Source organism: Rhyacophila brunnea, unplaced genomic scaffold, assembly GCF_057557595.1.
Source record: "Rhyacophila brunnea isolate RB1 unplaced genomic scaffold, BYU_Rbru_1.0 scaffold_10, whole genome shotgun sequence".
Lineage (NCBI taxonomy): Eukaryota > Metazoa > Arthropoda > Insecta > Trichoptera > Rhyacophilidae > Rhyacophila > Rhyacophila brunnea.
The window spans coordinates 8,410,228-8,425,734 of NW_028232752.1; the positions used below are offsets into that span (position 1 = coordinate 8,410,228).

General features: G+C 34.1%; 1 protein-coding gene across 1 annotated transcript in view; it reads right to left on the reverse strand.

The window, feature by feature from the left end:
• Positions 1–15,507, reverse strand: part of kuz (zinc-dependent metalloprotease kuz) — a 513,598-nt gene that overhangs the window by 140,012 nt on the left and 358,079 nt on the right. The window contains exons 2-3 of the mRNA XM_085950375.1: positions 2,833–3,050; positions 600–666 (exon numbers count right to left, since the gene is read on the reverse strand). Of these exons, the coding sequence (XP_085806501.1) occupies positions 600–666; positions 2,833–3,050 (285 nt within the window). The remainder of the gene's footprint in view (positions 1–599; positions 667–2,832; positions 3,051–15,507) is intronic.

The following is a 15,507-nucleotide window of genomic DNA, read 5'->3' on the forward strand; positions in this document are numbered from 1 at the left end:
CTTAAAAAAATGGCTAAGTGGACAACGTTTTTTTTCAAATGAAGAAGTCATCGATCGGACAAATGCTTATTTTGAGGACCTTCCGAAAACTTATTTTTCTGACGGTTTAAAAAAAATTGAGAAACGTCTAACCAAGTGTATTGAGCTCTAAGGAGATTATGTTGAGAAATAAAAAAAAAATACAAAAATAAAAACGGTTTTAATGCTTTTTTCTAAGGAATTATTGACCCACCCTAGTACCTACCTACCACACTACCACAGAGGTCACTTCTGAAGATACTATTCAGACGCTCCATTCCAGTTTGATTCTGTGAGCAATCTCAATATACATTCAAATAATTTATAGAAAAATTGCCACGACGTATTATCATATTTTGCAATTAATATTATGGCATGTTCATTATTTTGGCAGTAGACAGTAAATAGTGGTTTCCATGGCAACATGAATCAATAATGCTCATCGTTACGACGTACTATATAAGACTTTCCATCACAATTTCTTTTCCAGTGGCGCTATTCCTAGAGTAGTCATAAGTATGTAAAAAAAAAACGTGTCCACGAACAACGAGATAGAATTATTAAACATGGGTTTAACTCACCGAGCAGGTCCCCGTGAAGTATGTGCGAGGTGTCTACGTCTTGAATTTTCCCGCTGGGACCCTCCACCTGGAAACGTAAGCACGACAATGATACACCTTTAAAGCTGCACGAGAGATTTCGCCAAGACAAACTACTACAGCACGACCTCTCGCATTCTTCATAAATTATAATACGGTCTCACAATTCAGGCAAGACTGTGTCTACTAAACCTGACATTTCGCCGTAACTTTGTTTCGTCTTGCATTATTAATAAATTGTATGAATTCCGTAATTTTTGGAAACGCTTTTCACTTTACGATGATAATGTAGATACCTACTTACCTAGTGCTTAATATAAAACAACATTTATCAATTAAAAACAATATTCAAACGATTATACGTTTTATTTTGTTGTGAAAATGTCCCTCTGAGGCGGACGAAACCGGTCCTAATCTCTTGATTAAAAGTGGAATAAGTACTACAAAAAAAAAAATTGCGTTTTATTAAATAAAAACAACGATAATACGTATATAATAATATAAAATAGTAGAATCACTACTTCTTTCTTTCTTTTCTTTCGACCATGTCCGATCCTAATAGGATCATATGGGCTTCCACAGAGTAGAGGTTTGCATTGACAGATTTTGTTTTTTTACGAGAAATGGATGTCAGCCACTAGCTCAACCTATTAGGTCCATACCCTGACACACACAAATTGAAAAACAATATGTGTACCTACGTACCAGACCCAGGACTCGAACCTGGGACCCACGGCGTTATGGTCCAACGCTTAAGCCGCGCGGCCACCGTGGGCTACTACGTCTACTACTAATCACTACAACGAACTATAATTATTAAGCATACTTTACTTATGCAGAAAGCAACTAGTCAACAAAGAACACAAACAGAGAAATAGGCTATTTTTTGTTAGGTGTGATTATTTAAAACTACACGCCTGTACTGGTACAGCATTTTACATTTTTTTTTTAATAATAAATACTATAAAAATCTATGTGTGTGTGAATAACTTTTGATAAAATAACTGTAAAATATTTTCGTGTCTTCGGTGTTATTTTAGTGTAATTTTCTACAAATCGTAGGTGTCATATTCTGCGATCAGTGAAATTTACTTTATGGATTTATGGATAGTGTGTGATTTATGCAGAGGGTCGATTTTTGAAAAGTGACATAATGTCAAGCACGGCAACTCATTTTTAGCCAAATAGGTAATTGTGGATTGGCTACATTCTTGCATAACTACACGCAATTGAGGAGCTGACAATTGAAAGAATCAAAGTCACTGGATAATTAAGTTGGGTAATTCGATTCCAAAGTTTAATTAATACGTGAGAAAAAAATCTACACAAGTCTTTGAAAATATTCCTATATCAAGAAAAAAATATTGATATTTTATGTAGAAGGCGTAAAATTAAACGATTCGAATTGTACGCTCCTCTGAACATAATGTTGATAGGATTTTTAATTATCCTCCTAATTACATGGTATAATAAATATTCGCAAGGTAATTACTGTTAATTGCTAATAGTTAACGCAGTCGCCCATTGAAATCGAATAATCTTTGCCGCACTCTTCAGTCAGTTCGTGCTAACCTAGGTAACGAGTAATGTGTACAAAAAACAATTTGTACGACGGAGAATTGGCCGAAACTATTAGACCGATTCACAAATGGCAGAAAAGCATTAAATTCGAATGGAATGGAATTTTCATCAATCCTTTATTTTCCTTAATAGGGTATGATGAACAATATTTTGTTTTGATTCCGAATAAATATTTAAAATTCACCGATTTAATCTACTTTGAACCTTTGTTTAGAAATAAAATTTGTAGGAACAAGGTAAAAGTGTTACTTATTTTAAAATTCGTACAAATTACCTATTCATAACGTGTTAAATATTACATTAAGCTTGATTTATCTGCCATTTTTTGATCGGCTAATTTTCCTAAGTATACGTATTTTCTTACAAATTATACGAAATCAAAGGATACGAAATCTAAGCAATTTTTTTCTAATCTAATATATTATAATAATAATAAATCTTAATAATTTGCCTACAGAGTATCTTTGCCGCTTCACGGTTTCGTAACATGTTTGATGAATGGATGTTAGTCACTCGCTTAACAAATTAGGCCCATGTTCAGGACCCGGGATTTGAACCCGAGACCCTCGACTCACCAAGCGGATACGTCACCACTCGGTCATCGCGGACGCCATAACAACACACAGACACTCACGTGAAGATTGTCGCTGAACGACGAAAGGTCCCTCCTCAGTCTCAAATGGAAGTGGTGGCCGTGCGCCTTGAATCGCACGCTGACGGGGGCGTGCGCGTGGGCCTGGCCGGGCGAAGGCACGGATCGTCGCGCCCGCGCGTGCGACTCCTGCACGCCGCGAGTCTCGTAGCGCAGCGGCTCATAGTGCTCAATGTATTCGTTCAGTCGGCGACGGGATACTGAAAAAAAAACATGAAACAAAACCATTAGAATCCCACCACACAGAAACAAATATAAATTAGATTAATTATTCTTGAACGCAAATGCAGGGCCACACTTTCCATATGTACAAAATATGCATTGAACAAGGGCGACCGAATTTAAAGGGTGGCCAAATTATCGTTATTTTTCTTTTACTTAACTTTAATTAAATATGGATATATTTAAAACACCTCAAATATATAAATATATACATACTAGAAAAAATCTTTTTATTTAAAACAAATAATACGACGCCCGACAGGACTTGAATCTATTATAATCTGAGGTGTTTTCAAATGATGTATATTCAACATATTATTATAGAATGTTACAGTGTCAAATCTTGTAAGTATTCGTTGAATAAAAAAAATGGTTTTCTATTGTGTGCGGATCATCAACGCATCTGAGCAGTGGCGTAACTAGGGTTGGTGTTACCCGGTGCGGTAAACTTCCACCCCCCCCCCCACAAACACACACAAACAATTTTTCATTAAAACTTATATTTTTAAGGTATTAGTAGCCTTCCGAGAAATGAATCGAAGAATTGTACATGTGATTGGTTTCGTGCATTCTAGCAAAACTAAAATCTGGCAAAGGAAACTTTCTTTTACAATATTTTTGTGCGGGGGATGAAAACATGTGTGCATGGACACAGGGAATATTTGTCACAAAGTACTAAACAATAAACACTTTAAAATATGTTCAATTGTATATTTTCATACATAACGTCCCAAGGCCCACTATAATAGTAAAGCCGTAACACGAAACTTTAAACTTCGACGGTAGTGCTAGATATTGCTCATACTTCAAATGCAATATGGTGAAATGTTTCAAAAAAATATGCTATCGAAAATCTTCATCTACTATGAACAGGTTACCGGATCGTATTCGAAAATAATGAATAAGTAGCACTACCATCTTAATTCATAATTCAGAGCCACGATACGACTATATTACATATTATTTAGATACTTTAGACACTAGAAAAACATAGCTTGCACAATATATGTGAGTGCATTTTAATCAGGATTGTGTGGTCAACTCTTTTATTTTTGTAATATCGCATAAGGGCAGCCGAGTTCTTTGGGGCGGACCTGCATCAACGATCAAAATATTTTGATCCGGTGTGCAAACGGTAAACTTCAATCTGGATAACAAATATTTGCATTATATTATGTATTTTCCGTAAGGTACTATAAAGTTTTTTATACTACGAGTAGAATGAATAACACAACTAATCCTTTTAATACACTTATCTAAACTTTTCTACTGTGTGTTTTCGGACATAAAATTAAACGTCTAGTGAAAATCTCGATAGTAAATTGCATACAGAATATAATATTATTGAACATACATAATTTTGAAAACACTACTAATGGTACGTTTACATTTGACACTAATATCGTCATATTTATGTATGACACCATATTCACTTAAGTGTAAACAGTAAGTATATTTGTATCTGCCACTTATTTTGCGTGTGTCGACTCTCACCTGCCACTTATTCAATCTACTTATATACGCAAATGTAAACACCGCGTATTCGACAAGTTCGAACTTGGAGCGATATATCACCGAAGTTGGACCACCGTCTACTTTTATGTCAAGTACCTGACACATTGTTCGTAGTTTGACAGGTACCTAGTGAATTGCATATGTATATTTCTAAAACAACGAACAATCAATAATCATAGGTACACCATGAATGTATGCCCAACGTTTACGTTAATAAATGTACTGTAGCGATCTGTCAAAAATCATAGACAATGAGAAATAAATCGGATGTGCCGTGTTCTATGGATTTTGTTCGAAAATAAAATATCGCTTGTTCTCGGCACATACGATTAATTCTGATGCACTCTGTGAAGAAAAAATGCGCTTCAAATGGTATTACCTAATTCATTTTGGCCCACACCTGCACTGGTATTATGATAATATTATATTGAATATGCAATGACGATCAAGTGCTAGATATCGCAATGTTACTTTAATCGTTCTTCTACGCATTTCTGAATTGTGTGTCTTGTTTTTTGGCAAAAGGTCCAATCTTGCAAACTAAAGTTAACAAATTGAGTTGGATCTTCGATTTTAAACTCTGACATTAAACGGAAGGCACCTAGTTCTTCTCGTCGCTGAATCCATTCCCGCATCCATCTAGACCATTTTTTCCTCCTTTTTGTTGCCAAAAGACTTATAGAAAGATAGAAAATAATAACACTCGCTGCTTTCTTTTTTAACATTCCCATATTGACAACTGACATAACGTTTTTGAGAAGTATACGAAATAAGTGTCCGAATAAGTTACAATACCATATGTAAACACCGCATATATTTATTCCAAATGTTGCCATTGAATAAAGTGTCGAGACTTTATTTCAACGAGAAGTATACGAGCATTTTATGTCAGATCCATGCAGGTGTAAACAGTAAGTGAATTTTTATGTCAGACACATAAAATAAGTATAACGGTATAAGTGTCAGATGTAAACGTACCATAAGAAAATATATTATAAACCAATAGAAAAAAAAATTGAAAAAGTAAGACACCCCGCAGAAATTGAACCTGCATCTCTTGGGTATCGCACCCATGCACATATAACCACGATACTAAAGGAGTCATACTTAATGCTGACAAATTTTAACTAATGGCTCTTAATACTCCTTGAACCACTTTCACGATTGAATTACTATTGGCGATGGGCTTTTGTATTGTAAATCAAAATAGGTATTACTTTAATTACTAACCGACGTCACGGATCACTCCAAGATTTTTTGTTGTAACTAACTTGAACTTGCTAATAATTTTGAAATAACTATTTTTTTAATTTAACGAATAATTCACAAGATTTAAGAATGGAACATGTTCAATAATTAGAATATTATTAGTAAAATTAGATAAGTACATAATTTGAGTCTGACGTAGCTGACCAATGAAACAATAAGACATTGTAAGAACAATTCCTTGCAGATAATTATTGAGTTGATCGGTTAATTAATTAAGTAAGTAGTTAAAAAAAAAACAAAAAAATATTGACATTGGCTTATTAACAAATAATTACTATTGCCGGAAAACAAATTGATAATGGACGTCATTATTAACGGTACCTTTTCTGTACCTGTAGATTTGTTAAAAAATATTAGTTAATTAAAACGAAGGTCAATTTTAATGTACCATGTAGAGAAAAAAATATTTCTAAAGACAAAAAAAAACATTGTTAGTATAAGTAACTAGTACTGAGAACTAAGTATTTTCGGGTAGAATTATTCAGTAGTTGTTAAGTAGAAAATCGGTAGGGAGCTAGATTCCTAGAAGTAAGAGGCTTTTAGCAACAAAATAAAAGAAAGTTACTTACACATGTTTTTCTTTCTTTCGAAAAAACTTTTCAAGAAATAACGATTGTACACTGTTACCGAACTAGTGATAAACATACCTACTGATTCAAAAAAAAGGTTACAGTAACTCATTGCTTTGATGCTGTAGTTATAGTATATGCAAGGTTGTTAGTTAATTTCGTCGTGATTATGTGTGACACAGACGACTTAATTGGTTTAGTCGGTTTAGTTTAGTGCATTTGCCGGAAACCAGTGGATGTGGTTAGGGATTGCAATACCGAATGAATACATTAATACCGGTCTTCCGGTATTACATATTATTAAATACCGGTATTCGTTAAAAACATACGACAATTCTTTGGCGGCATTTTAATTGTTTTTACAACTTTTCTGCACACAATAAAAGATAATTACGTCTAGAAACTAAGAAGACGACAGAGATATATTAAGCTCTTACCAAATTTCGCCAAAAACCGAAGTCGAAAGCTTTTACGTCCAAAATTAATATGGTTGATTTTTTTGTTATTCACTTTGTCGGGTGAGTCAGTCATTTTTGATGAACGGTATTATCATTTTTCTGCTTTCTTAAGAGCGTACATAAAGCGTCAATTACATTGAGCTTCTTTACGGGCTGTTTGTTGGCGAATTTATAATCTGCCTGTAAAGTCGCCCAGTGTAATCATCGAACAAGCTAACAAGCAGGTTGTAAATACTCTACCGAGAACAGTTGAAAGCCGGTCAACTTTACACGCTACACGCCGGCGTGTGGGCCTACTGCGTCTGCGCAGTAGAGCGCAGTAGCAACATCCCGGTAAAAAAACGAACTACATTCTGTCAAAATAGTCGCTGGCTTGTGGTTTCTCAGCGAATGGAAAGTTTTGTGTGTAATCATCAAATCATAATAGCTGAATCGCCCGCTTTCAAATTCGCCAACAAACAGCTCGTAAAGTAGCTCAATGTAATTGACGCTTAAGTGAAACGGCAAATAATTTTCAACTGTATGTAGAACGAAATTACGGCCGCGTTGTCATTCGGAGAGCGATAGTCGAGGCGTCTGCACGTCGATTCATTTTGTCATGGCGTCGGATGAAAATATTCATAAATCGTGTAAAGATGACTAAAAAACTTTACGTATGTACTTAAAAAAGAAAACATGTCAATGAATATACTATTATTATTACGAATATAATAATAAACATGACATAAAAAGGACGCATGTTGAACTTTTATGACAAATTATATTTCGTTCGGCTTACGTCATTGCACCCGCGACCCGCATTCCACGCATCGCCTAGTAACGATCTTTTTCGACCATGCCTCAGCTGAGGTATAGCCTTAATACCGAAAATACCAGTGTTGGTATTTTGAAACCGGCACATCGGTATTGCAATCCATAGACACGGGTACCGCTCTGTACCAATATTTATTGAAAAATATTTTCTAATAGGCATATTTCAGATTTGTCTGTTATATTGTCAATAGTAGTAATTTTTATTCATAAACTTAATTAAGATACTGGTCATGTAAATATGATACAAATCATGGAGACACTCAATTATATCTACAAAGAAGAATATAGTAGGTATACACAGGAAAAGCCAAATAAATGTTCAACTGGGTATGCATATAAATATAAATTGTACATGTTCCAAGCGTACATACATACATTATTAAGTAATGTCGTGTTCTAGGATAGTCTATCTATATGGCGTATATATGCTATGCATTTCCTACGTCGTCTTGCAGAAAGCACTATGTTGCAGACTGTTGCATTTCCCTTCCATTTGTCAGATTTAAAGAGCTTTGCGTGCAAGCTATTTGGATACATTTCTACGGGTTTATTTCGTAAACACAGATTCATCTTACTCAATAGAATTATTTATATCACCATTTTCTCTAAGACTGACTTGCTGAGGACGTTAAAAATCGGAAAGAAATAAAGCTTTAATAAAAAAGGAAGGTAACATATATTTTTTTAATATGAGTAAAATACGCCAGATTAACAATAATAATGCATGTAATATAGGTATATAAAAAAAACGACGAATTGAATCAATGCCTCGGAATTAGTAAATTTTACACAAAAACACGGAATATAAAAATACAATATTGTTTCAAACTCAATCCTCTTCTGGCTCTTTTGAAAAGCGGTGACTTCGACATAATATCTCACTTTCTTTTCACACACACAGATATATGACTAGAGTTGGGTTTCGGGAATTTCCCGACGGGAATTCTCGAGAAATTTTCGAGATTTTCAATCCCGAATCTCGAGAATTGAGATTTTTAACATGAAATCCCGGATCCCGAGAATCTTTTCTCGAGATTCGGGATTTCTTTAATATCAAATATTAATTGAAAAAACAAATTTTCTATATGAAAAAAGTACACAGAAAACATGAAACGTTCAAAGACTGATCGGGGCATTTAACACAATTAAGCCAACTTCAACTCAGGATGAGCGCAATTTTTCAACATCAGGGAATTTTGTGTGTCAAAAACGTACGCTATTGTCAGACGCAGCGATTGACAGTCTGTGTTTTTTTGAAATTCTATTGTAATAAGTATTTTTTTGAATTATTTTTGTTTTCCTACTGTCTGTTTTTACACTGATTTTAGGATTTTTTACAGGTATTTTTTAAAATTTCCCGATATCTCGAGAATTCAAAATTTCATCATTTCGGGAAATTCTGAATCTCAAGATTGAGATTTTCTCGGGAAATACCCAACTCTAGAGATGACCCGATAATGAGTATATTGCCAGGGCATATCTCTAACAATCGCATCGTTTTCTGTCCACATCTATTTTACAAAACGAAATAAAAATAGACATGACACGGTCATAACGATTACCAGTCGCGTACACTACCAATACGGTAACTGAAAAATTCGCATACCTACATGTAGTTTAGAGTTTTTATATTTTATAAATGAAGCGACATACATATTCCAACTTCGAATCCAACGATCATCAGACATGCACGTACTTAAGAGCACTATATAGAAGATATCTACAAAGTATTAGTTAATATTTGCATTTAGTGATATAAATACATTGTAAAATTATAAAGCAAATTACTACATTTACAAGTTCCCTTCAATAATAATTTTAAAACAATCGATTATTTTATTAATTATATTAGGCAGTAACTAAAATATTGTAGATTAAAATGAAAAAAATATTTTGCACGTTTGTCTCATTGTACCTGTTGTCAAAAACAAATAAAAACGTATTCTACTTATGATTTTATATTAAAATCAAAGCTGACATCATAATATTTTAACGTGCAAATATACAGCGGGGATTCTAGAAAAATATACAAAAATGAGTCCAACTACGAAAGCATTGAAAAGAGACATACAGCCAATTTACTGACTTTGCTGTAGCAAATGGTATGTAAAAGCATTCACATCGAAGTACCAGCAATCTTATAATATATACACATCCAGTTAAGGGCTGTCGGTCACTTGGGAATGCGAAATGTAAATAAACAATATTTCAGATAGAAGCAGGAGCGATGCAGTCGATATATTATTTCCTCCCGTACCAAGGCGCATCCATTTCCTAAGTGCCGTTCACTAAACAATGCTTTTGAAGTATACACAAACCTATACTAAACGATCCCATATCGGCTATCTTTGCAACGAGACAATACAATATACATAATGCATAAATGTGTGACATCTGAGTATGTATAATCATTTGTTGGTGAACAAAGCTTTTGAATATCGCATGGGTACGTGCACGGAAAAGCGAGTTTATCAATAAAACAAAAGATGCCTGTCCATAAATGACATCAAAAGATTTTTATACTTTTGACATAGTCCTTTATCGTCACACAGTTTTTTACAATTCTGTCCAAATTACGTTTTTAATTAAAAAGAAAATTCGTTGAAAATTATTAAAGGGTGTATAAATTTCTGCCCTTATCATCTGCATTATATCAGGCTTCATCAGGGCGTGGCATATTATGTGGATAACCAGCATCATCATCATCATCATCATCAGGGGCGCGACAACCCGGTGTGGGTCCTGGCCTCCTCCAATAGCTCCCTCCACCTGTCCCTATCCAGTGTGGCCGCTTTCCAATTTGGTACCCCCAGAATACGGCAGTCACTGGCAGCTCCATCTAACCAGCGAATCTTTGACCTCCCTCTTCTTCTACGTCCTATTGGATTGCTGGACATCACTCTCTTTGCCGGTTCATTGTCATTCATATGGTGCACATGACCTAGCCTTAGTCTAGACTCTAGAACTAGTCTCCCAATCTTAATTGATTGAACTGCAATCTTCGTACAGCCCGTAGAGCTCAGCATTATATCTTCTCCTCCATTATGTGGATAAACTCTAAATTATAAACTAAATAATGTGCAAACATATAGGTAGGTAACTGGGAAAATACTAATTTTATTAAACTGTGTTAACTGTCAATTCTTGGTGGCAATACATCGGATTGATTAAAATAGTTATTAATCCCCTTACTTACATACTTAATAAAGTTATGGATAATAAAATATTTTATAACATTACATCATCAGCGATAGGCCACATTTACAATAAACCCCAGGAATTGTTAGCTAAAGGTGATATTTTTATAAGTCTGCAATATTTGTTTCAAATTTCGAAGCAAGCAATCAGCAAATTTATTTCGCGCATCTATTGTATACAAAAGACTGCTATCGGCGGCAATCGAGGGTAGTTTATCATATGTTTGTATTGAGGTATTATAACTGTTACAATAAGTTAGCCGTCTAAACAGTCAAAACTGTATATCTCGCTCTAAAAGTTAGCACAGCCAAGAGTCTACCCACCTATCGGGGTGAGTATCAATATAGGTGACCTGCTGAAGGCGATCTCCGCTGCAATGTTTCGAAGATAATTGATAATATGACCGGACACGCAAAGTATGTAGGCACTAAATGCTAAACCGACTGATTCAACTGAAAAATATGTGTGAAGGTTGAGGGAAGTTTTAGGTGATGGAGAGCGGTTGGGACGCCGCATATATGTATGTCATAAAAACGAGGTTTTTCATGAAGAAGGAGAAATGTAGGTAGGTACAGACGAATACGAAAAGTAAATGCTTTTGTAATAAGACTAATAAACTTCTAATTATAATGAATTTTTATATGAAGCATTCATCACCAACACAAATTAATTTCATAGAGTTAAAAATTATTTATTAAACGGTAGTTTTGACAGACAAAACAATAGTAAGTTGTTTCAGTCACGACACAAATTGAACGCGAAACGAATTTATTTCGTCACTGCCAATATTTCGTTACAACCAATTGAAATTGCGATTAAATAAATTGAACTTACTTTACGTAACGACCAATAAGACACTCTTTCCGCGTGGTAATGAACGCAATACGAATCAAGTGAATCATATGAAAATATCCACTTGCCGGATGACGACGTACCATCTTAGGAACGTTTAATAACTTTAAGGCGTAAAACCCACTTAACGCAGCAAGTGGGGCTCTCGCGCAAACTACCTGCGTGCTCTGTACTTCCCTCCGTGTCATGTGAGATTTGAACCTTGGAATCAAACTAGACACAGCTATCTTCATTTCTCTTCACACGAGGAGTATTTATTTGGAAACAAACTTAGCTTTGTGGCAAGCATATCGACTACTTAATCTGCAAACCAGCCGACTGCACTTTTGACCAAACATGAGATTTTTATGGCATTTTGTTATAAAGCATGTTTTCTAAGCTCACACTTAAATTTCAAATCATTAAACCTATAAATAAATGCGTTATCGTTCTTATGTTCAACCAAATTGCTTCGGGTGTTAAAATATTCCACTTGCGTGAGGGTGAGTTTAGTTGGACGCTATTTTATAAATTCTTAAAATATGGTCTCCTTAGCAAGCTCGGTGTACTTCTTTGAACGTCTATAGATTGTATAATTATATTTTCACGGTTTTTGTATGTTTATTCTCTTTTTATATTTTCATTTTTATCGTTTTATTACTTTTTTCTATACAATAATGTTTCATATCATGTTGTGAACGTCTTAAACTGTAATTTGTAATGTCCACAATATGTTAAAAAATAAATTTACATTAATTGAAAACAGCCAACTGCAGGTGCCAAATTTCCAATATCATAAATAGAATAACTCAGACATTTATATAAATTTTCTTTATATATAAAGGGAAGTTAAATAGTATAGTAATTCATAGTGCAGCTTATTTGTAAAAATAAAAACAATCTAATTGTATTTTTGGAATTGATAAATTCCTCTAGATAGTTAAATTATTAAGTTTTTTCTGCTTCCTGAACAATTTGCCTAGGTTAGCCGGTTTGCAGATAAAGCAGTCGATGTCTCATTTAATCGAGCATTTAGCACTCATCAAATGATATTTTGGTAATAATGTATTGTCATAAGGTAGTTAAATCAAGATCTACTTCTGCTGACGGAAGTCTAAGTAGAGATTAAGCTCTGAATGCGTCTTAAATCCGTGCGAGCTTTTTCATATTATCATCATGAAAGCTTTTTTTTTTAATGAAGGAAGGTAATGTAAGAGCAGTGAATTCAAAGAAGTTTTTGGCATTTAATTTGGCCCTCGTGAATAGAATTCTTGCTTATCACTGGTCTAGGCCGATATGCTCGAACACGTAATGTAAAACGAAAAAATAGATTTGATTAAATCTGAATAATATATAGGTATTATAAAAATAACAATGTATTCAAGAATGATAATATGCGCAATATCAACCGACATTAAAAGTAAAATGCCAACTCGACTGGGATATTTCCAGAGCACGTTAATAATATACCAAGTAGAAAATGGAAGTTCACCATAAAAATAAATTTAAAGGAAAGAAGTGACCATTACGTAAGGGGACTTCATACGTAATACTTTCGAGATTAGAGCATGCATTAGCAGGGTTACCACACTTGCCGAACGATATTTTCAAAAAGTTCTCACTGAAAAGTTATATAATTGCAAAGACAAAAATATGCGAATCAATCGATCACGTTTTCATTTTTATATATTGAACACACATAACTTGTAAACACCTCAGATATATACCCACTAGTTTATAATTATACAGATTCATTAAATAAAAGAAATAGTTTATTTAAAAAAAATGTAGACGTTATTTGGTGAGAGCCGGGCGTCGGTAATTAATATTCCTTGATTTAATACACAAAAAACCGATAGTCAATAATAACGCAATATTTAAGTATTTCATGTATGACCTACTAGTTTAAATTGTCCTAATTAGATAGGAGGTTCGTAGTATAATTGGTCAATGCACGACAACAATGGCGCGACACCAATGAGGGTTTGAACCCAATCCTGTCGAGTTTCGTATTTTATTCAAATACGATTTTTTCCGGTGGGTATATATATCAAGTTGTATGTTCAATAAATGGAATGTTACATTCTCAAAACCTTGTGAATTATTCATTGAATAAAAGAAATGGTTTTTTTTTATATAAATGTTCATTTAATAATTTTAAATTAAGAACGTTAGATAAGAATATGACATCACGAAACGTAAAACGTAGAATTTTAGTAATACAACGTCGCATAATATATCTACCAAATTAATAGGTTTTGATTTTTTTCAGTGCAATTTATTTTTCTTTGTGTGGTATAACAATATTGTGTATGAAAAAAACATTGAAACAAGTCAATCTCACTAAAATTAAAAAAGGGAAAAAATCTTTATTTTTCCAAATATCAAACAAGTATGAGGATCAATCAATAGGGCATTATTATTCTCCATACTTTTTTCTTACAATATATATCTCCATAAGCCCTGTGGAAGTCGTGGTACAAGAGCTGTTTGGCCAAATTTGAAAAAAAAAAACCGTCTGTCTGTCGTGTATTTTATAAAGTTACGTAATTGAAAATACGAACCCGATTGCAGTAAAAGCACTTTCCAGAATTTAATATAAATATAATATATATTAAGTAGGTATATTAATATAATTGTATTTATAATTTACTAACTTACATATTTTCTTCTGCCTTTCCTTTGTATTCCTGTAGTTTTTATTGCGTAGTTTCTAAGTGTTTTATTAAGACATGTATTGATCCCAAAACTATACAGCCATCAATTTCCGATACCTACAACATTTCACTGTGATACGGCCAACTGCAAACGTGCAAATTTCCGGACACGTACTCATTCTATTTTGCAAGTGGGTCATATTGCAGTGGAAACCATACGCCAATGAGGTCTTACAACCGTCTGTTTTACGATTCGAATACAATAGTTTTTTTTTTCAATGTAATTCCGCGCCCTGAAATTCAGAGTACTGCCCTTATCAGGAACCCTGATTAGTAGTCTAAGCGAAGGTTGTGGAGCGGCAAACATTTCGCCAGGGATCGCGATGTGGCGCCCAGATTCGAAAGCCGGGCGGAAAGTGTCTCCTCTTAGTTTCGACGGGACAGATGACCGCTGGACACGTCCAAGGGCATGCTGGAAAATATAGAACAGGTGAACGTCTACTATCATCTATTATATATTATTTGTTTCTGATATTTAGAATATACATTCTATAGTAAAGGTTGATGGGTGTCGCCGGTCAAAGTTTAATAGCACCAAAGTTTAATCAGTTTCTATCTACTACTTAGTAGTTTGAATTCATTTACTCTTAACATAATGTATTCTTTGTCGCGGATTGAAAATTACCATGCCTAAAGCTTTATATAAAATAAAAAACTCTTTATTCGTTGGAACTTAAACATATGCACGATTAAATCATTGTTTACGTCTGCATATTTACATTCTCACCAACTATTAAATCATAATATAATCATTTAATATAAATAACAATATTAAATATTTTTTTTAAAGTACCTATAAGTACCTAACGTCTATTTATTTTCGAATTCCGTGGCGTCCAGTTGTCCGGTGCCAAATCGTCCTAGACCCTTCGGCTGATGTTGCAACTATTGCTATCTGTAAATATTCGATACGAACTGACACGATAATCGCTGACGATATTGTCGTCTGGGAGATTGAGAGTCATTTATCTTGCAACACACGACATACAATAACAAGTTCCTTACATTTCAAGTGAGGCTGAAGCAACATTTCGATCTTGGTGTGGTTAAACTTAAACATGCGTA